The sequence below is a fragment of the Tinamus guttatus genome, unplaced genomic scaffold (genome assembly GCF_059628265.1).
Source record: "Tinamus guttatus ecotype Peru unplaced genomic scaffold, ASM5962826v1 Tinamus_guttatus_pri_ptg000546l, whole genome shotgun sequence".
NCBI lineage: Eukaryota > Metazoa > Chordata > Aves > Tinamiformes > Tinamidae > Tinamus > Tinamus guttatus.
The window spans coordinates 169,755-193,722 of NW_028289080.1; the positions used below are offsets into that span (position 1 = coordinate 169,755).

The window sequence follows — 23,968 nt, forward strand, 5'->3', positions numbered from 1 at the left end:
TAGTGCATCTTTCCTGTGGTGAAGCAATACATGACCAGAAGTACCTCAGCTACACTCCCCTCTGAATTAGGTCTCCTCTGTATAATAGGAGGACCATTTTCAGAGAAGCCCCCGGCCCACAGAAGGATTTCAGCAAGCACCACAGAGCAGCATTTCAATATCCAGTCCCAACATACCGCCACACTAAGATTTCCAACAAATGCTACCAGAATCATTACTTCTTTTTTATAACATGTATTAGTGTATGATTTTTCCACAAAAAAAGCATCCAAGGTAGACACTACTATCCGGAAAAAAAAAGAAATGGTAGCTTGAAACACATGAGAACAGCATGGCCACAGCATGTCAAGGCAAAATCACAGCAACAAAGTATGTCCATAAACAGGCAATTTTAACACAGAACCGTTTCTAGCTGCCTGGTGATGCAAAAGTTTTGAATAAAAAGAGGTCCTTATGATATAGGCCATCATGAAAACTGGATTTTGCAATGCAATTCATTCCCCAAACATTATTCAGCTGTGCATTTTTGAGGAGGTTGTTAAGGGGGCAGGTCTTTGCTTACCCTCGCAATACGCAGAGTCCCCTTGGACAGCGAGATACCCGTTCTTGCACTCACAAGTTGCTTTTGTGTTCCAGTTTTTGCATTCTGAATTTTCACTGCACACATGCCCCTCCGCGCAGAAGTCATGTCCTGAAATACAAGAAACACACAACCAGGTATTAAAACATATTTGCTTCAGATACACACAATATAGTATCTGTATTGACCGCACTATGCTCTGAATACCTTTGGCAAGGTACTTTCCAGAAATTTTCTTTCTGTTCAACCTAACACACGGAGGCTTTCCAGATCCCTCTATCGAGGCATTCTTAGAAGTATAATATTGCTAAAAATTTATTTGCATGACTGTTTTTAGTCAGAAGTCCCCAAAGCAGGAAGCTGTACCAACACATTAGCCTTCTACCGAGTCTACCCAGAATAAAATATATAAATCACAGTTTACTCAGTCTTACTCTTTCTGGTCTTCTCTGTTTTATTTGACCATTTTTTATTGACTTGGAAGTTTACAGGCACAGGCTTAAACTATGCATAACAGAAATGTAAGCATAACATCAGCTACGTGTATTCCAGCTCACACTTCAATGAATATACAAATAGTTTTTGCCAATTTTGGTCATCAAGGAGTAAGGTAAAAGTTCTGGTTCACTAATCCTAAAGCTTTCTAAAATTAAGACTGCTAAGGAAAAGAAGATTTGGACTTCCAAAGTCTAAATGTCAAGCTCAGACCTTTATTCATACTCTCTGATTTGATATTTAGGGAACTTGTGAAAACTTTAGCTCATATTAAACATAATTTTCACTTATGGCAAGCAAAGGCAGATAATCTGTCAGTGTTCAGACTCTATACTTCAGAACAATTTTATGAACAAAGTATCTTCCTTGTTCTTTCCCTAAAATTCAACTCCCTTCCTCATTCTCCCCAGAAAAAACTCTTTGGGTCTTTTTTGCCTCCTTTAATGAAAACTGCAGATATTCTTTCCAACCTTCATTCATTTCACAGTCTGGTAAAAACCACTGAAGTATTCCAGATACAGCCTTATCGAGCCTGGGAGCATTTTAGACTGGTTAAAAAAATAATAAAGGAAAAAAAGGGTGCAGCGCCACTGCCTTTAGCCATTTATTCTATCACAGTATTTGACTTTTCATTTTTGCCTTTATAATTATAATTGAAAGTGAACACTGGAACCCATCTCCCCAAACTTATCCATTCAGCATCTAATTTATACTGAGTAGGATTAATATGCTGATAGCCTTCCCAATAATATGCAGGAGATGAAGAATTTTCTATTTTCTTTGTCACCGTTTCCCCCAAGACTATGACATCCTATTTCCTGCTGCCGCAGAATGATAATTCATCTTTGAACCCACATAGGGTTATATTTGATTATTATTGTTAGGATCTACTACTACGAGAGCCTCAGTAACATATTAGTATGTTGGGCTAGGCACTATACTAATACCACACGGGGAAATGTTTTAATTTAGTAGGGATTGTTGCTACAGTCTATGGCTTTGTTATATGTACATTTCCCACTTTTCCAAACTTGCATAAAGTATTTCACCTTTATCAGAATGCTTCAGTTGCAACATCCCCCAATATTTTGTGCCAAAACAATATTCTAGACTTTTTATCTCTTAGTCTCACATTTTTTCATGTGACGATTGCCTATAAAATGGTATTTTCTCCTTTAAGAGACTGGATCAGGAGATTCCTGCTTATAAGCTCATGAAAAATTTAACACTTGTATTGGCAGAAGAGATGATTCCCCAGCAGTCCGTGCCAAGTCCCCAGTCCCAGATCAACCATCCTTGTCTAGCAGCACTTTCTCCAGAGCACAAGCCCTTGATTAGTTTTCCATATCACAGTGCAGTTCTGCAAGGTCAGCACTGGTGATCTGCCACGGCTGAAATTCATAAATAGGCACGATGACCACCCCAAATATCCATTTTTTACCACTATAGCTACTGTCTTTAAAAAAACACTGTGGGAAAATCCTTACTGCTTTTGATCTCTTATTATCAACTCTATTTGAGAAGAACCAACTCCATTCCGAGTCGGACTCTTGCTAATGTTTTCAAGGTTGAAGGTTGTAAAAAGAGCACGGAAGAAAGTCAACACTCCAGTTTTGTACCTCAATTGTGTGTAATTAGAGGTTCTAAAGAACTTTATTGTTCTCATCTTATTAAGAATACAAAATGTTAGAACACCTGCCACATCTATAGATTGCCCTGGCATTTACTAAAGACACGTGAAATTGTTTTCTTTTAAAATTATTGCCTAAAAACTTTTTAAATTTTGAAAACTTATTCAATAGCTCTGTAAATGCCACATGGCAAGGCACCTCTGCTAAGAGCAGCCACATTGTTTCAATGTGAGTTAAAAAGGTTTTACAAAACCACGATAATTTAATGTTAACCAGCAGAAAAATGTACACTCTGGTATTGAAAAGTGAGGGTTCACTGCAACTATAGAGAAACAAGCTGTCCCTTGGATCAGGGCCTTTTGCAAGCATTTATTTTTTTTAATGAGTTTCACACAGTGAAGCACATTGACCATCTCAGAAGAGCTAAGAGAAGCATGCCTAGGCTGTATTGCTCTTTCCTTGGACTCCTGCTTCCCAGCTGGGGCTTTGGATGCATAGAAGTAATAAAGTGCTACCTACTCTATCTGAGTTCATATCAGCCTGAAGTGCCATCCCTGCTCTTCAGGCAAATTAAGGGCACCTGGTCTTTGGATTGTCATGTGAAGAAATAGGCTACCTATGCACTGCTCAGCTTTCACAGGCTCAAATCAACATCAAACTTACGCCTAGCTTAAATGTCAACCTATGCCAGTCTATATTCAGGGGAACAATTACTCCCAAGCAAGCAGAACGGGTAAGAACGCATACATCTCATTTTTATTAGTTCTTTGCTGTGAAAGGATCCTAGGGCTCCTCTAAAATACACAGAGGAAAACCACTTGCTGATAATGCGGCATGATCTGAGGATCCCAGTCACTGGTGGCTACCGGTGGAGGGCACAAACTCCTATTACCCAGGTGAGAATAACTGAATGTCTTCAGAATATTCAGCAAAGTCTTATCTGAGGCAGCCAGCTACCCTCCAAATATAAAAGGAGGCTTTAAATAGAAGCACTGCATCCCAGCAAGCCAGCAATTGGAGAGGACTTGACAGAAGCACACAACATCTTAAATAGTTCTGATAATCTAAACTAATTTCAGGCCAGCACAGATGATGAGGCAAGTAAGCATGAATTAAAATTAGACAGGCACATGCACAACAGATGTCAGAAACCATTTCCCCCACATATACACGGGAAATCATAAACATGCACAACAGCCCTTCAAAGTCATTCAAGACATTCAAGATACAATTAGATAGTAGCATGAGGGGAATTAAATATTGAAGAGTCTGTTCGGATTTTTGATGGGCCTGATGACCTCTGTTCCTTCCCTAAACATTTCTGATAACATTACTGCCCTCCTTACTGAGGAGTTAAAAATGTTTGCTTCATTTCTGCTGCTGAAATGTTTGCTTCATTTTTTCCTAAGAAAGTATATTCGTATCATCCTTCTGAAGTTTGACTGCACAACAACCATTAATAAATATGCTGACAGTTATGAAAGTGTTCAGATTCATGCTCCTGTACATAAAATTATCACTTGTGCAGCATCAGGAGCTACGCTCAGAGAACTCAAAGGTCCCAAGTAGTTTATGGGAAATTAAACATTTATTCCATTTTCAGCTACTTAAATAATATTTTTAGTCTGCCAAACTTCTTCAGGTCCTAGTTTCCAGAATCAGCAAATCCAAAGCAATGCACAAAGCCACTTTGCACTGTAATCTAATTATTTAAGCACCTAATATGTTTGGCAATTGGGTTTAATTAATGAAGGATACAAGAACTCAAGACTACACCTGCCATCAGTATATTCTATCCACATCACTTCAACATCAAGAGTGGTGCCTCCTCCATTTTTCTGGAGGTTTCCTCATAGCACTTTTAAAACTTCCCGTATTTCCTCCAAAATCTCTCTTCATCAGCTGGTTCAACAAGCTAGCACTTCAGCAACCCACACGTTCACTGTTTCACATCAGGGCTTTCCTTCCAGAAAGGACACTAGCCACATTGCCATTAATAGGATTAGTCATGTTCAAAAGGTCTAAGGTAATTTTACCCTCAAAATCATCACAGTTCACTTGCTAGGTGAACGTGTAAAGCACCTCTGTGGGACATCTTGCAGGAAGAGCCATAAAATTTGCACTAGCAATTACACCCTCTGGGGATCTGAATCACTTTTTAATGAGTCAGGAGCAAAGCAGCACCCCCCGCACAGCTTTTATGCCTTCTGAGACCATGGTCCCAGAACTCCAGGGTTTGACATAAAACAGTAACTTTGCAAATTCTTTCAAGCTGCTGTATGAATGACGGCCTTATTGCACGTTTATTTGCATGCACCAGAGTAATGGCATTGCACTGCCTAACAAGCTTATAAAGACAAGTGCTTTGAGGATAATAGAGCCCTTTAAATCCTTAATACTGCTGTAACGATGTATAGGAAGCAATTAATTCATATTTATCAACCTCCAATAAGAAAAACTAAAGCAACCTAAAACCTTGAAAAAATTCATACATTGTAGTAATGCATCAGAAAATCTGATTTCTGAAAAAGCAAAACTCTGTTCCATAGCTAGAGGGAGGAATGAGAAATATGCTACTTTAGGAGTCTTCTCAAGCAACAGTTGAAATATTCAGGAACTTTTTAAAGTCACAACAAAGCACTATATAAAAGTACAGTGGAAGCCCCAGTTTTTTTGGATTCAGCTACTGATTTTTGTGGTAAAAAAAAAAAAACCCACACACTCCAGCTCATCAGTGGGATTCTCCACCTCCTGCTAACCAGTGTCAGCAGTCAATCTAATTCAACCAGCCAAACCATGTTAAAACAGGATAGCAAAGAAAAAATGACTTCCTACAGAAAGCAAACAACTTGCACTGCTTCATTATTTCTCACGCTCTCTCTTTTAAGGAGAGCATGATTGAAGCAGCTAAGGCTGTTGAGTCTGTTCTTACCTACCAAAATTGAGAGCATAACACCACAAAAGTACTCTCATGAAACTTTATTTGAATCACTCATTCAAAAGAGGGAAAAAGATTGCTCTTAAACAGATGCACTGTCTCTGGCAAGGAGAAAAACAGTTAAAAGGAACAATAAAACATCTTTATGACACTATATTTTGTATTAGATTTGCTTCTGGGCTACAAAGAGTGTAGTAAGCATGCTGAAAGAAAAATGGAAATTCACCAGAAAGCAGTAAAAATATGTTTTATTGTGCAAAGACTCTGTGTAAAGCTTCACAATTAAACTTCTGCAAGTCTAAAATAGGGCTTACTAATACCACATTGTCCTGAAAAATGTGGAATAGCCACATACTTGAGGCAGAAATTTATGCTCCAGTGCAATAAGCTATTGCATTGCTGCGGAATGAACAAAAGCTGAAGGGCAAAACTAGATCTACTGCAGACAACTAAACACTCAGGGCAAGATCCTCTGTATGCACCTGGCAGCACCTCATTCTTGCATTCAGGTAGATCAGTTCACAAAATCAGCTGGCCTTTTACAGCCGAATCCTTCCACAATCCACCTTCTTCATTTCAGTGAAATCTAGAAGCCAGGTTTGACCAGTATGTTAGCTTTGGTCATATTATAAGAGCATGTGGCAAGGCAGAGGAAGAAAAGGTATCATTTTCTGTTGTTGCTTTTCCAGCCATTTACAAACAATAATGACCATCCGGGAGCCCACTAGCTGAGTATATTACAGTACTCAACCTAGTACTTTGCTGACTCACAATTTCAATCCCCCACAAACACCACAGGTTTTTTTCCTCCCCTCCTCCTAGCACACCCTGCTTTATTTTAGACATTTACTTATTATTGTGGCAGGTATTACAGAGATCCCTGAAGACAGTATGGTCTTATTTCACAATATAATGAAATTTCCCTACTTTGTTCCAGATTTGCTTCTTCTGTTGATCCCCCACATTCATCTTTTATTAAAGAAATTCACCCCCTGCAGTTAAAGCGCAAGCTGCAAACTTTCTATCCTTTCCCTATTTAAAATAGGCATTCCATTTTTTCTTTCCAGAATACAAAATTCAGCATAGTTTTTTTTTTGTTTCAACAGCTATGTACTAAACAAAGCATGCACTGAAAAACCTAACCATCATTAAGTGTGTCCTGATAAACTTTTCATGGAATTTAGTCTTGTTTAATATTACAGGCTCCTAGTAAATGCATACTAATAGTCCTGTTACTGGCTTGCAAAGGCCAATGATAAGTATTATCTGTGTCATCATAGCATATGATGCAAAATGTGCACACAATGTGCAAATGATCCACTTATTGGAAGCCTAAATATTCACATCATTCAGAACATGTATACTGAGGTATATAGGGGTATACATTCTATTTAAAGAAATAAGAAGCAATTTAGGAATGCTAACCCCAATATATGTATAATGATGTCTATTTTTAAAAAGTACTTATCATTAACAATAATATAGAAATGAATAAGAACTTATCCTTTATCAATTCTCAGGCTTTCAAATTTCTAATACTTTTAAGTAGTGAGGCTTTTTTTCCCCCTCAGTACTACAGAGTACATCAAACTGGATCATCTGTTACGAAGTATCTCTAAGATACCAAGCGCTCAGAGAGAGAAAAGCAGCATTTACTGCTTGCTTAAATAGTTACAGATGTTTCTGAAAGGCATTAAAAAATAAAGCATCTATCCTTAACTTCCAATCCCAGCAGTCTCAGATGTGCTGGCTCCTGAAGCCACATGCACATGCTTCCAATGTCAAGGTCACAGAGTATTTAACTATACACATACAGTTAATATTTCCTTAGGTATCAGCAACGACACTTGGAACTTGCACAAGGCAAGCAGATAGACCAGCAGGTCCTCAACTAAGCCCGGAAATGTCCTCCTTGGGATATATTTTGCTTGAACACTTTTGGAGGCACTTCTGAGGCTGATCCAGGAATCTTAACTTGAAATAAGCAACTCAACCTCATCCTTTCTTCTCCACCCCTTCCTTTCCTTCATCCTCCTGTTTAAAATTCAGAGCACTTATGGCTTTGCATCTGATGATTCTTTCACCCAAAGGAATAGCACCAACAGGTTTATGACAAGGCTAATTATAGATTCAGGTTTAGAGAGGTACTAAACTGTACAGCTACTGTCTTGTTAAACAGGATTCGCTTGTTCCACTGTATGTCCCAGTTATACCAGCGACATATATTCTGTATAAGCACTGGTGGTGTCTGGCTTACCTCTGCAAACACTGCAACACTGGTTCTCTGGAAGAACATGGTCTTCTTCTGAGCAGTTCAGTGGAGGACAGGTCTCTGTTACTTTTACTAAAACTCCATTCTATGGAAAAAAAAACATTTAAGAGAAATGACATGGATGAAAACATGTACAATGGCAAGAATCACAATTCTCAGTCTATAACTCTGGCAATCTTTAGCAGTAACAGTAGTAAACTGACAGGCAGCAAGCTAAAATCATTTTTTACACCACAGTATCAGATTTAGGTTAATCAATTTGGACTTTTCTATGCTCAGAGCTTAAGAAAAAACAACACATCAGCTCAAAACTCCATACTCGTCCTCACTCCCTTACCCTGTTTTAGCATTTGAGGGAATTCAAGTACTTCAGATTTTTGTTCAGGACATTTATTTCTGCTTTACCTAAGTATTAGTTTTACCCGACTTACAATTTTAGATTCTACATACTACACTGATTTTATTCCGTTCAGGTCGGAGCAGGGAGAAGACCGACATTTTCCAGTGTCCTGCACTGTTTTACTGTGTACAAACTACAGGCACCTGCTCTTTAAAAGCACTGACAACCCGATTTCCAAAAAGAAGGTCCTTCAGTAAGGAAGACACATGACAGTACAGAAATCCAATCCTGAGGTATCCAAACCAGAAACTGCTGTGTAAAATATAAAACTAGGTCGAGATATTCATATGATTTTGCTTTCTTCTGGATTTTGAATAAAACTGTTCAAAGGATATCTGGCTATCGGTAAAGATATTCCTAAAATAACAGACATAGGGGCATCCAGAGAGAGATTTTACATCATTTTTACTCCATCTTCTTCCCATCTAGGAAAGCAGCTCAATTTCCATTCCATCACATTAACTGGTTGTCCTGCTTGTTTCTTAATATGCTGTGCCAAAATAGCCTCTTCTCCCCTCTTTCTCCTCCCTCCAGTCTTCCATGCACCTTCATTTACTTCACCAACATCCTTTCTAGACATCCAACATCCTTCACTGTAAACTCACAAGCAGAGAGACCAACAAACAGCCCTCTGCGCAGTGAAAACTGCAGAAACTATCCCACATGACTGTCCACACTTAGGTGACCCCATTTTCCTAGAGAACAAAGGACTGTAAAACAAGAATTTCCACTTAAAAATCAAATCTGTGACATTTTCCAGCCATCACACTGTCATATCTAGAACACACTACCACACTCTGATGAAAGTCTACCTCTAACCTGTGGCTGGCAATTGGCCTCACTGAAGGGCCACACTCTCATCTTTGTTGCTTGCCCGTGCAATGGCAGAGGGCTACGTGATTTAAAGAATCAGCTAGATACAGTGAGACATCATTTACTATCATGCTATCAAAATACCAGCTCGAAAAGCACTGGCCATAATTCATCAGCTAGTCAAGTTCACAAAAAGCCTGCTGCAAGAGAACAGACACACTATATCACTGCATTGATGGAAAGCCTTGACTGATAAGTCTGGTCAAATAGATAGCAAGACATCAAGCAATTATTCACAAGTCAAGTCATTGATCAGGATGAGTCAAAAAAGCAAAAAAAAGGTTCAATCCTCATGTCACCTTTAATGAACTATAAGAAGATAGTAAGCATAAAATTAAGTGAAGGCTCTGCTAACTTTGTAAGATTTTAACCCCTTCAAGTTCCATATTTTCTGCAGAATCTATGTCTTGTGAAAACCAATCAAACTTATGTACAAAAGTTTAAGAACAAGAAAGATGTTTCGATGTTGAAGTGTTCTTTGGACTAAAATCAACAGATTCAGTTATAAGATTTTTTAGATTATATTCACTGAGATAAGCAAGAACAGTTCACATTGAAAAGTGCTGTTTCCTAAGTCATTAGGAAAAATGACTAACTTTTTATACTCAGTTCACATATGTCTTCACAAAATCTGGACAGAAATAAACGTTAAAAAGAAAAATCTGAAGTAAATAGATACAGCTTCAACTGAAATACAATCTACAAAGCATCAGACCTGGAATTGAATTTTTACAACTATAAAATTGAATTTCTTGTAATTACAAAGTACATAAAGAATTGACTGTAAGCCTAATCAGTTCCATCTGAACCATAAGTTCAAGACAGTTCACCAGGAGGTTTACTTTAAAAAATAGCAAGATCTCAAATTGAATTATTTTGGTTTTCTGTGCATTTTTCCCCCCTTCATGTCAGATATTATGGATTAACCTTTCAGCAGAAAGGTCCAAGCAGTGTCCCTGGCAACCCTTCCTTTTATGAAAAGCTTTAAATCAAGCTTCTTGTAAAAGTTAACTCCCAATGAAACAAAATTAATAAAATTCTTTCTGCTAACTTCAAATGGGCCATTTCATCATCATGGTGAAGACCACAAACCTAACTAACTACCTACTTGAATACAGAAAGGTGCTGACTCCTAACTCGCAGGCACACTTCGATTTTCCAGGAAACACTGGTGTGCTAATTTTGTCATTCTGTCTTTATAGATGAATCTAGAGAGTGTCTGTGGGCAGGATTCCAGCTGGGAACAAGAGAAAAACTGTCCACCAGCAGTATTTGTGCTTATGATTAAGAGAATATGCATCAGACTTTCTAAGTCTGGATTAGTTTTCAAAACAAAAAAACCTCTGCAGATAACCTGACAGAAAATCTTTGATTTATCTGAATCCATCAGTAATACTTTTATCAGGTGGAATAAATACAAGTTAAAAGCCTCTTTTAGCTTGGATCAGTATCTACACAAAGAATAAAATAATTTCAACCTCAAATAAAAATGGAAAGGTAAAGTTTCAATTGTATCTTCCTGACATTACCCCACCTATAAACATATCTTCCTTTCCGTTATCCACCTACTAACACATATTCTTTTTTACAGAGGCAAAAATTATCCCCCAAGACATTTCCCCTCAGGTTTTTAAAGCCAACTTTATCAACACTAATAAATTGACAGTTGACACTGCACCCTCTACAGTGTGCCCCTCATGGACCAACAGCTTTTCAAGCTTGATATGTTTTCCAAGTCTGGAATAAAGCAAACCATATTAAATTTTCACAGTTGTTCCCCTAGCACAAAGCTCACACTTTAGTGCTACTACAAATGTCACAAAAAAATACAAGTGTCCTCCCCTTGTCCTGCACAGGAAACTAAATTATTACTATAGTAAACTAGCAGTCTCGCTGGCCTCCACTGTCATTTTGCCTAGTTGAGGCAACAAATAAGCAGGTGTTTCAGTTAAAGCTTCAAGAGGGTCATGCTTAAACTACAGCAAAAGCACTTCCTCTCTATGGATGTGTCCTCATACAGGAGCAGAGTAGACACCCACTTGCCCAACACTTGCCCAAGTCAAATCGACACATTTTGCCAGTTAGGGTTAACGTCTTCTTGAAATACCACAGTGAAAATACCCTTTTGCAAGTACAGGCTCATGTCTTTTGTGCTGTCTCATTAACAGATGCTGTTTTTAAGATGTAGAGAATGGCCATTATTCACATCTCCATTGATATGTAAATGCTACAAACTGCAACATGACTGCAATCAACATTGCTGCATAAATTCCCTCCAACAGTGAGAAATTAGGGAACTATATAATATGCCTTATATAAATGCATCTTCATGCTTACACAATATAAAAAATATTACATTATTTCAGCCATTTCTAATAAGAGAAAAGAACAAGAAAGATGTTTCGATGTTGAAGTGTTCTTTGGACTAAAATCAACAGATTCAGTTATAAGATTTTTTAGATTATATTCACTGAGATAAGCAAGAACAGTTCACATTGAAAAGTGCTGTTTCCTAAGTCATTAGGAAAAATGACTAACTTTTTATACTCAGTTCACATATGTCTTCACAAAATCTGGACAGAAATTCTTCCTTTCTAATAAGAGAAATGGCTGAAGGTCAATATTTGTTTTTAATTTTCCTGAATTTATTATCACAATCATAACAATAAAAAGACTAAAAGAGACTAATAAAGCAGTAGTCTTAATAAAGCAGGAAAAAATCCTGCATTCCACATTCTCAGTCATCACTTTAATGTGAAAATCCTCCTATTGTCATCTTATTTCATATAGTCTTTTCCCCTCCCAAATAAACACTACAAGAGCTACTTTAACACAACAGACCCCTCGGACTTCGAGCAGTGACCCGACCCCTATTGGCATATACAGTGCTGAGCCTCTGCATAGGACCCAACACTAAGCAGCAAAGTTATTTTGCCCAAGCTGCTTGCACAACATCAGCAACCCGTTATTATCCTTTTCCATTAGCAACCATGAAATTGCTACTCTGCACCCTCAGCCACAAAGGCAACAATAACCAGCTCATTGCGCTCTTTCCCAAATGTTTTTCATAATTGCTCCGGCACACTGATCTGTCAATAACACTTGTAAGCCTGCCTTTTATCACCCTTCCTCCTCTGCAAAAATTCAAGGAGATGCAAGGAACAAAATACTTGGAAATTATAGGTGAGAACAAACGTATTTAGAAGAGCTGTGCTTTTTTGAAGCAGCAAGCCAAATTTAAAGCACGCACATACTCTAGTTACAGTAAATGCATGCCTTGACAGAGCAGAGGGCCCATCTCTCCTAGTTACTATATCCCCCATACATCTATATCTTTAAACACAAACAGTTGCCTATGCACTATGAAGACTTTAGTCCAATCCTTAGTCATTTAGCCCCATTAATGTCATTAACACCATTGCTACCAGGGTCAAATACTAGGGTAAATCTGGAGTAACTCAATATAAGTGAGGTTTCTTCAAATTTGAAGAGTTGAAGCTGATCATCAGAGACTGGTTTCAGATGCTGCCTCTTCCTAGAGCTCATGAAAGCAGCAGATAGAAAACATCCCTCCAAGTCACTTTACTCATTACATTGAATGAGTTCTCCTGCTGCCTTGTTTACATGTTTGTTGCTTTCACTGACTCAAGGTAACCTTTTCAAGACAGCAGATATCACGTTTGCATGAAAGAAGCCTAAAGAAATACCCTAACTTATCACTGCCACTGTTGAAGACTCCACATTCACTCAAAAATCAGGAAAAGTTTATGCGATTAAAAACTTACTCGACATTCCCTGCAGCTCTTGGTTAAAACTCGTTGACCTTCTGCTAGCACTTTGCCTCCATAGATACACTTTGCTGCAATTTGGGAGCATGAGGGGGAGGAAGGGATGGGGGGAAGAAGAGATTAAAAAAAAATCAGCATTTAGGTAGCAAGCAAATGCAAACAACAACAGAGTCAAACATGCACTGGGAAATGCAGACATAGCATTAAAAATACAACACAGTCATTTGCATCTAGCCACTGGAAGTCAGTATTATATATAATTAAAAATAAACCCATTAACAATAAATTCATTTTAAGAGCAAGGGGCTCATTTACACAAAGTGAAAAACAGGAATAGCACACTAGACAATTGATACTGGACCAAATTAATTAGTATTCATTAGAAAATATTTTCATTACTGAGATTCTGTTAGATTAGCTACAATATTTGCATTTCCAGAAGGCTTCATGCTACACTTCAAGAACGCAAGACATTTATTAGTGTGCTGCTCATCAAGAGAGCAATATAAGCACAGATTTCAATTAAACTCTCAGATTTTATGTGGGCACAAAGGTGGACTCTTCAACTTGCTGGAGCACTGCAAAAAATTGACTAGATGTAGCAAATCACTAATAAACCAATGAACTGAAAAAATGTATTTCTGAAAAAACATTCTTAATACACGCATCAGACAAGGCACATTTCACAACAAACAGAAAAGTCCTACGACATGGAAGCTATTGTCAAAAGCCCCTTGCTGCCAAAGCCCATGGAAAAACTTCTCCCCCAAATTAGACTGCTCAAGACAACCACCTGCACAGCAGAGCCAGACTAGGAGATGCAAGCACTCTGCAACCAATATTAGGCAAACTCAAACAGTTTAGTTTAGCATTACTGCCACCTTAAGCAAGGCAACATCCCGCCATGCCCTAGTAGCAAACAGCAAGGATAAACATTACCACAACCATCCGCGACCTCTTGGAAGTAAACACCTAAAATTCACTCCTTTTTCTAGAGGAAAGGCAAAAGACTTTCAAAAGAACTTTCACTATCAACAGCACTTTTGAAAACTAGGCTTCTTCCTTTCAGTATCCTAGTTTTCTTGCCTTTTTTCCTCTCTAAAGCTGCCCTAGTTTATATGTCAGAGCTGTTGTCATCTCACTTATGAGAAACACTTTAGATCGGAAGCTATGTTTAAATTAGAAAGCCAAGCAACTATTTTCGGGGGAAAAGATGAATCTGGGCAATTTCCTTTTTCTTTCTCTCTATTCTCCCGAGATAAACACTTTTAACAAAAACACGAACGCCCAAAAAGGCAAGGAAAGACAACTCAAGAGAACAATGAAATTTTAAATAGAATTACAGTCTTTTGACAAATATTAGCTGGAGCAGCTAACGCAAGATGGCAGTGATCAAAATAGACCCGCCTCATTTTTAAAGCCTTTTGCATTTCAGATGTTAGAACCACTTTGTTCATTAGTGCACAGCTAAGACAGGAAACTCTTTAATAATCCAGGCTTTCAATAATCCCTGGAGACAGCAAATTACAACCAATGATCCTATTGGAGCTTAACAGGAAAAGCATAGAGGAGTTAACAGCTGCAGTGCGGAGCTTTGGAAAGCCCCAGCAGCCACTGCCGCACACCCGACGGCGACCGCCTGTGGTCCTCACACGGCACCGCCAAGCAGCCAGCGTCTACAGCCAACTCCATAGAGTCCTTGCTACGGACAGACACACCAAGTCCTTCTCAGGGTACTGAGTCAGGGTTGTGCCAAGCACTGACAAAAAGCAAATTTTTTTTTTTGTAATGGAAAGATCAGAAACACGATTTAGTTTACTCATGGTGATACAGGTTGAATTTACAATTTGGCACCTTGTGATTCCTCAGTATCAAATTCCAATTTGTGTGCTTGCGCACACATTAGTGAAGGCAGTAAAGAGATGCTCCCAACCACGTCTTCAGGAAGCTTTCCATACTCTGTACATATTAGAAATAAAAGTATTTTGAGACTGAAGAAAAAGCACCATTTTATCACTTAAATACTGTTCTTAGACCTCTTTTGGCAAGCAGAACATTCACATCAACACGCAGCTGTGACAAATGAGATGGCACAAGCCAACAGCAGCAAGCGAAAGATCACAGCTAGGGGAAATTTGTGCATGTGACTAATATATTCAGTGACTGAAGGAAGGTGACAGAATGGTAAAAAGACGTTGCTTTTTCCCCTAATTAGTCTTAAAATAACTCAAAAACTGCCTTGCAAATTACAGAAAATCACACCTGAAGTCTACTGGTCTCCAAGAAGGATAATTTTTGCTTAATAAAATGTACCTCATTCTTCAACAACAGGACCAACTACCACTTTTTTCATAAAGCAGTAGAAAAAAAGGGAGAAGACTGAACATAAACTATCACTCCACACAGTGATATTAACCCAACATCTAAAATTGTTATGTTCTTCTTCAAGAAGTCTTCCAAACTGAAATAAAAGAAAGGCAAAAAGGCAACAGCACCTCAACTTATTATCCATCACTATGGAAAGCTGAGGCTGAAGACTTCATGCTCTTCAACATCAACAGGAAATAAAAGCCAAAGTTAGATTAGCTTTTTCTCCACAAAAAAGTGGAAAAATAATTTCATACTGACACTATGTAGCAAGAGATTCTTAGAAGTCTTCAAAAGTTCATTTTTTGTATTTACCAACAAATTATTTTCTTCTTAATTCAAGTTTCCCACTGCCACTCATATTTCCTCATTAGCAGAACCTATGAGCCCTTATAAGATGTTCTCAGGACAGGTTTAACATCACCTAAAGGAAGTGTAGATGGAAGAGGTGCATGGAATGTCCTTACCCTTGCACACTTTACAGCACTGGCTTTCCACGTGCACGGGGAGAGCATCAGGAGGACATTCGAGAGGGGGACAGGCCATCCTTCGGCACTCCACAATGCCACTCTAAATTAAGGTTATTGAGACAAAATCCAACTATGACTTGTTGTAATTACCAAGTGTTTTACCCAAAGCATACATATAAAGCAGAAAACTCATTAAATATCTTCACACAGCATTGAGGATTACACTTTCAATAAAAAGTTTGATCTTGATTACCAATCTGCGTCTAATGGCATCTGAAGGACAATCACTTGATTCTGATAAACATTACTGGTTGTACCCCATTTGCCTACAGTAGCAAAGCAGACTAAGTAGAACACATAAACCCATCTTTACAAGAATGTAAGCACCACTTTTTATAGGCTCTGCCAATCACTTTGAAGATTTTTAACAATCCGTTTTCTATTTTCTTGAGCAAATAAAGAGTCTCTTCAGATATTTATCAAGTAATTTCAACAAGGAAAAATTTACATTATAATTCTCTTCCATACCTTGGGTTTTCAAGGCAATAAATGCTGAAAACAGAATCTGCATGTTGTTACCATACAAGATGCAACTAAGGATCTATGAATACTATTAAGATTATGAATACTATTAAGATTTTTTTTTTTTTTTTAAAGGACTACTGCAGTGAAAACATTTCTGGACCAATCACTATAATTTCACCCCAAAAGAGTGAAGCCCTCATGGATATAATCAGGACAAATAAGAATTGTCAAGGGAAAGCAGATTTTATTTAAATAAAACCTGATATTTCTTATGTGCAGACTTTATAAAGAAAAAAAAAGAAAGAATTCCCTCCCTATTGTTCATGCTACTACTAGGTGCATGCTAAAAAATAATTCTTCTCAGAGTAAGCATTATGTATTCAAGCTCCATTTTCACATTTTAATTAGGCCCTAGTCCTTAAACCCTGCAGGAATTCTTACTTTGCATGTGCAATTCCTGCAGTGATCATCTTCCACCCATGAGTCTTTGTCTCTATAGATCACTCCATTTGCTTGACAAGTCTTCTCACAATGACAGTCTTCCAGTTGACTCAGTCTTGTTTCTGCATAATTTAACTATAAATGAAAGTAATGTGATGAGACTTGTACAATTGATACACATGCGATTTTAACAAAGCAAAGAGAAAGCAGCATACTTTTCTTTTAACTAGGGCAAGTTTGATGCTAAATTTTGAAACACTGAGCCAGGATGCCAGCAGGTATAAACTAACCCCACTCCACCAACAACTGTCCACTATCATGACAACAGGCCATAAGGCATAAAGACAAACTGACCTCTATTAGCCATCCCCATCTCCTCCTTGTCAAGCCTAAGCCAGAGCACTGCTTTCTGGCTTTTTAGGAAAACCTTAGCCTTAATAAGAGCAAAAATGATTCACAGGTGAAAAAGGGATTTTTAAACCATGTTGTACAGATACTTCCAGATGGTGATTAATGCAGAAGAGGTGTCCCATGGTGACCAGCTCTCTACAGTCCTTGCTATTCTCATTACCTTCTCATTTCCAGCTACTAAAAGACATAAAGAAGCTACAACTAATAAAATTTTTTCCTAGTACTACCTACTGCTGAGATATTGCAGATCTACAAATGGTACCAGTGATGATTCACCTAAGGACAAAAAGGGACGGTGGCCCTCTAGGCAACAAACAGGAAGGAGAACTTGCACCATTTGCTGTATGGAGAGAACCCATTCCTCACCACTTCTTCATCCACCTGACCTATCCCCAAGGCTTCTCCAAGTGCCACTTCCTAAGACCTCTCCTTCATACATGGCATCCTCTTAAGAGTCCTCCAGAAAGGAGTAACTCCCATTGGAACACACCTTGTACACCCAGTGCCACCTCTAACCCTGCAGAGGACACTAAGCATCCTCTTTAAATTTACCAAAATGTGCATTCTTTAGCCCTCAGAACTGCCATCACTCTGAAATTACTTTGAAGTTCCTCAAATCAGGGCCTTGATTTGTTTATATTCATTTGTTCAAAGTGCATAAGCTATCACAGTGAAGCCATTGTAGATAGAGAGGCTATTAGAATCTGGCACAATATAAAATGAATGCCTACTCTATTCTCAACACCAAACTATTATTCCACAGTATAGACGGATATATTTTAATAGCAGCACATTTTATAAAGATAAATGCAGACCTACAGTCTGTTTTTTACATAATAACATAAACCCAAGTTTTACACATTTCAATCCTCTAAAATTCCATCCACTTAAAGTGAAATTATTTTAACATATCCATTTTTGCTTCCTGACAGAGCAACATCCTTGGGGTAGACTTTAAAACTCCTTTTCATATTTCTGAGGCAAAGCTCATCCTCTGAGCTGCCTGATTTCTGCAAAAACTCTCACTATGTTTTCAGTGTATAAAATGTATTCACTTTTGATAAAAGGACATGATTTGTCTTATATTTGTACTTTATTTACATGTTTGGGTCATGTATTTACATGTTTGGATCATTTTTAATTCAAAAACAAACCTTCCTATTCACGGACACTACAAAAACTTAAGACAAAGGATATTAGAAACATCCAGTTTTGATATGGCACATAGTATCGCCCCTTTTTCTGTCCTAATACTTGCCACAGAAAATGCTGTGAGAATAAAAATCCTTTCACCTTTTGCTATTGTTTGCAGTGTCTTCCTGATATTTAAATAATTTCCATAAAACATATCTCCTGTTCCAAGAAATATCTTAAATAGAATGGATCAATTATCAAAATACAGATGTCTTCACTAGAAGGACATGCAACAAGGAGCCCTGCAATACTCATGGGTCAACCAATGCAACACAGTCCACAGAATCTGTTCAGAAAGAACATTTAACGCATTCGCTGTGCTCTAGCAACCAGGCACATACCATCTGCATGTAAACTAATGAAGGAGGAAACTCACACCATATTCAACATTCTCCATATCCTAACCTGATTGGATAACTCAAGTACTTTTCTGTTTTTTAATCCAACTCAAGCTTCAGCCTTTTTGACCCAAAACAAGAAAAGACTTTAAACAAAAAAAGACTTTAGCAGCTCTATCCAGCACGAGCATGGGCTTCAGTGAAAAGTACACACCACTCCAATGCAGGAGATCGCAGACTGGTTTCAGGAGACTGTTACCTGTTGCATGAATCATTTTATCCACTATACTTGAAGAGCAACCAACAATATTCCAACGTGCTGGCTGTGAATGCTGAACTACATCATGATCCTTTTGTGCTGCAGTAAATTAGTATTTTAGCTGGTTTTCTAACAATCTGATCTGCCTCCATCTAGGAACACGAGATTAAATCAATGAAACAGATTCACCGGCATCAAGCCACTAGGCAATGCTTCTCCAAAACACCACATTGGCACTTGGCATCTCTTGGTAGAGGGCCAGGAGCTGGGGTCATTGCTCATGCACATTTGTAAAGCCTTCCTTGACCACCTGCCCTGACCAAAGTCACCTCCCTAGGCAGTTGTAGAGCCCTTCAAAGCCAGCTTTTCACCTCACCAGGGATCATCCTTAGCATACACTTAGATCTCCCCTTGGATTGCCTGGTGCTATTTATCGCCCCCAACAAAAATGGTATAAACCTTAAAACCTATCTCAACTCCCTCCACTTTGAACATGTATTTATCCAGTAGTTTAGTTCTCGTGCCTGCTACATGCATTTCTCTCAGGCAATGGTGTTTCCATAACCAATGCCATGAAAAGACTCCATGAATTTCTGTAAGGGCAAAGTACCTCCTAACAAAAGGTTATCCCAGAACCACTTTACGGAAGCACGGAGCCTCTGGAGCACAAACACTGTGTTATTCACTTCTCCACTAAAGTACTAGTGAGGAAAAATATAATTAACGGCAGAGGAAGAAAGTTACTCTGGCCCTGCATAATTGGAGCATACCCAGACCACCAGCAGGGCTCAGAATAATTGCCTCCGCTTCCCAGCACAAGCTGCAAACTGAACTAAAAGCCTCTCATTTCTCATTCTGAGTCAGCCTGTCCAGAGCATGTCAGCTGAGTAAGCAAGTGCCAGGATAATGCACCCTCATAAAATTATTTTCTTTCCTTTCCTATTAGCAAAGGGGAAAAACAACTTAAAGGCAGCATAGTAATAAGTATCACAAATATAATGCGGGTTACATTAGTAACACTACAGTGCAAGTCTTATTTGCAGCTACATGTTAGATTTTTGGGGATTTTTTTTTTTTGTGCGAAAAGGTGGTGTTGAGATGAGCACATCCAACAGCTTCACAGGCATTTCTGTGATCCTCTCCCTGTTTTGGGGCTCATGTAATTCTCCCCTCCATCTTTTGTCCCCATGTTACATGGAGTAAATCAGAGAACAGAAGTACTATGAGGCTTAAGTGACTCCCATACAACTATCTCTAGCTCTGTTGAAAGCAACAGAGCTACCGGCAAAAGGAAGAGGGGAAATAAGGAAAAAAAAGTTTGTCATGAAAATGTAAAATACTTGCAAAAGAATTACTTCTATATCGTTCTCAAAGAAAGAAATGGGGAATTGACAAAGAAGCTTCGGTACCTACTTTTGCAGTCATTTTGGCCAGGAGTTCTTGCAAATCCATGATTCCTTGCACCAGACTTAAGAAATCACTGCAGGTTGGGCATGCTCAAGAAAAGAAGTTGGAAAAGGAAAAAGAAGGAGGAAAGACAATAACCCATGAATAAATCAAATTTGATATTCTGTTGATAAGTCATTTGCTGATTTGAACATTAAATGCAATTTTATTCAGATTTTTGCTTTCTGGCAGCTACCATATAAAAATGACAAGCTGAAAACATTATTAAAATAATGAAATAACTCATAAAAAATCTAAAAATGCTAGAGGAAATAAGTTGCTACTTACTGCGATTGAGATTAGGACACTGTGTTATATATCCATTAGGTATAAAGATGATTTTCACATCTTGAATAACACCCTTTGTAAAAGAAGAGATAACTGGTAATACAGATTACAATCACACACTTGGATCTGAACAGCTTCCCCCCTGCTCCCACAGACACACACACAAAAAAAAGTGAGATTGAGAGGTACAAACTGACCAGATCACTACATTATTCCTGCCCATCTTCCTGGATGTTCTCATGTTAATTTTCATTAAGCAGACACATTTAATGGTGTTTTGCCTTCTGCAATCACTAAGTATAAGCTGCTTAAGCATCTCAAAACAGCAAGACAACAGAGAAAACCAATAAAATAATATCAGTTATCAATCCTATGAGATGCCACAAGTAGAAGGCTGTGAAATCAGATATTACATGGATAGAGTGCAGAAGTCGGTTTACACTTTGGCTGTTTCTTGCAAATACAGTAACATTTAACATTTATGTGTTGCTTTTCTGAAGCAGCAGAAGGCAATCAGCGAGCACTGTTTCCTGCTTACAGCTTCATGATCAAACACTAACTGAAAACATTAATAGACATAATCAGATCACACTGTCTCTCTTGCAGAGCTGTACACATTTATTAACCTTTTAATCCAAGAAAATAATGAAACCATCATAATAACGAGAAGTAATGCTATCACTAGACAAGGACATCCAGGAAGGTACTTTATACACCTCTTGCCAGCAGTCAGTGAGAAATAATAAGCTGAAGTGCAAAAAAAAACTATACTGTAATGGTTAGGTCTCTCCAGTAAAAAGCTTAACTATGAATAAGATTAAGTTTCACATCACACAGCTAATAAGAAACCATACAGAGAAAAGATAAGATGCTTTCATGAACATTAAAAAGAGAAGGAAAAGGAGGAAGAAACACGTTCAGTCTTAAATACATGTTCAAGCTCTTCACTGAACATAAAGAAAAAAGGATTTTCCATTCCACAAAAAAGTTATGATATCCATTGCAGGCTTTAGGGACCCCAGCACCACGAACAACTTGAAGAAACAACTGTTTCATTTTATAACTTCTGTCTACAACAAAGCATGTGAGCACAGGAAAAGGGATTAGCTTCCGTTCACCAGTGGGAACATATAGATGCTCTCTATATCTCCTCTGATACAGAGAGAACCAATATTATCAAATACAGAAGTGATTCTTCAACTTTAAAGAGCACAGACTTTGCTGGGTTTTCTTTTTGTTTGTTTAATTTTTGGCAGAGACTTTATTATAGGCCAACACTTATTACTATAATAAATATTAGCCATAAGGGAAATACCAAGGTATTTCCTACCATACAATCCCCGGGCCCAGCAGCAGAATCAATAGGGCCCATTAGAGCAGATAGAAAAATTACCATATGTTGACAGCAGCTGCCTATACAGCAGCATTTTCTGATGTGGCATTGCCAGGATGCAGTAGGGTTACTTGGGACATAATCCTGATAAATAGAGATTTGGGAACATGATCCTTTCCCCTTATTCTTCTGATACCCTGAAGCAGCACTATATGAACCAGCAGATACCGGTACGAGACTGTGGCCCACGATGCTGCAAATGCTCTTTTATGGAGTGGCAAGAGACACACAACAGTTATTTGACTATCACAAAATAAGAATATATTTGGAATAGTCAAGATAATGGTCAGAACTGTACCCAATGCTTTTTGATGCTTGTATTGCCATGGCTCCAACACAGAGATGCTAATTCTTTTTTTCCCCACTTATTTCCCTGCAGATCCCTGTTTACACTTAGGAAAATAAGTCTATTTTCCGATATGCCAAAACAGTGAAACAAATTGCTCTCAAAAAGAAAGGGAGGCCCTGCTGAGCATATAAATATATGGGAAGAGATGTGAACTCTTTATAACTGGCAAAAGTCCAAACTTTTGCAATGAGTAACAAAATAAAGTAAGATTTCTGAAACTCTGAAGCAGAATTAAAAAAAATACAACCAATTATATCTTTATTCCCTCCCTGAAGAAAGTTAGTAAAATATTCAAGCATGCATAAAGCCAAGGCACTTGTCGACTTTCATTACAAGCAATAAAAATTGTCAGCTCATTAGCATATCATTAGCCACCCTGCTGTTTCCAAAGTGTTAATGCATAGAAATATTAATTTACAAACATTTAATATTCCAAAGTTCTGCACATTTGGTTGCATAATATAAGAATTTGGGAAGGGTGAACCCAGTATAACTTATCCTTTTTCTATGTAGGCATAAACATATGTTTACCATCTGTGGAATTATGGGATGCAGCTAAGGTAAAAAAACAACAGCTGCAGAATAAAATAATGCCATCAATCCCACTTGGCAGGGACAGCTTGGCTGCTGGAAGATGAAACCAACTCCAGGTTTAGAGCAACTCTTGGACCACCATTTAAATTAAAAGTTGTTTTTTTGCCTCTGTTTCACAGTTGTTGGAGTTGCTATAGTAATTTTACCTTAAATAACTTAGCACAAAACAATCCTCCTTGCTTGCTGAAATTGAAGGATTTGGAGAGGTCCTCAAAAATAAGCAACTTCAAAATCATCTTGCGAAGAGACTGCTTCGAAGGGAAAGCAAGTGGGTGGTAAATCACCTTGACAACAAGGTCATGTCAATATTGAGGATACCCGGATTAACGCGTCACCAAACGACGAGCTTTTATTCATCGATGTGGATAAACTCGGATCACGCACACCGCACCGGGGAAAATATATAAAAGAAAAGTACTCCCAGGAACCCCAAACACTCAACGCTGCAGTCAATGGCTACAACATTCTGCCTGGCAGAAAAAGACCCCTTTCATCAAGTATTGAAGCTGACCCACAACATGAGCCCCAAATTTCCACCAAATTCATAAAAATAAGATTTGGAGTATGTCAGATGACAAATCAGAGCTAGTGCATTTCCTTCACACGCTCTTTAACATCTGCTTACCTTAAAGAAACCATGTTTCCTATTCCTCTGTCCAAGCCATAAATTGCTTTCAGGTGTCAAATTCGTTTCTGGGGGATCAATAACACGTTCATAAATCCTGTAGAGGGAATACATTACCATATTCCAATCAGTCAGAGAAACTACACCTTGAGATATTCACAATTTTTAGAGTTTTGAGTAGACTGATCTTTAGGAATTACAAAAATACACAAAGAATCACAGAAAAACGGTAATATCAGATACATCAACAAGTTCCACGCACTGCCTAAACTTGCACAAAAATGCAGTAAT

At 38.2% G+C, this 23,968-nt stretch overlaps 1 protein-coding gene across 1 annotated transcript in view; it reads right to left on the reverse strand.

Moving 5' to 3' along the window:
* The window catches only part of LOC104572452 (protein kinase C-binding protein NELL1), a gene marked incomplete at its 5' end in the record, with an annotated part of 206,787 nt that overhangs the window by 147,163 nt on the left and 35,656 nt on the right, over nucleotides 1–23,968 (reverse strand). Inside the window, 8 exons of the mRNA XM_088534207.1 lie at nucleotides 563–691; nucleotides 7,902–8,001; nucleotides 12,975–13,048; nucleotides 15,812–15,914; nucleotides 16,781–16,915; nucleotides 20,396–20,478; nucleotides 20,717–20,789; nucleotides 23,678–23,774. Coding sequence (XP_088390333.1) covers nucleotides 563–691; nucleotides 7,902–8,001; nucleotides 12,975–13,048; nucleotides 15,812–15,914; nucleotides 16,781–16,915; nucleotides 20,396–20,478; nucleotides 20,717–20,789; nucleotides 23,678–23,774 — 794 coding nt within the window. The remainder of the gene's footprint in view (nucleotides 1–562; nucleotides 692–7,901; nucleotides 8,002–12,974; nucleotides 13,049–15,811; nucleotides 15,915–16,780; nucleotides 16,916–20,395; nucleotides 20,479–20,716; nucleotides 20,790–23,677; nucleotides 23,775–23,968) is intronic.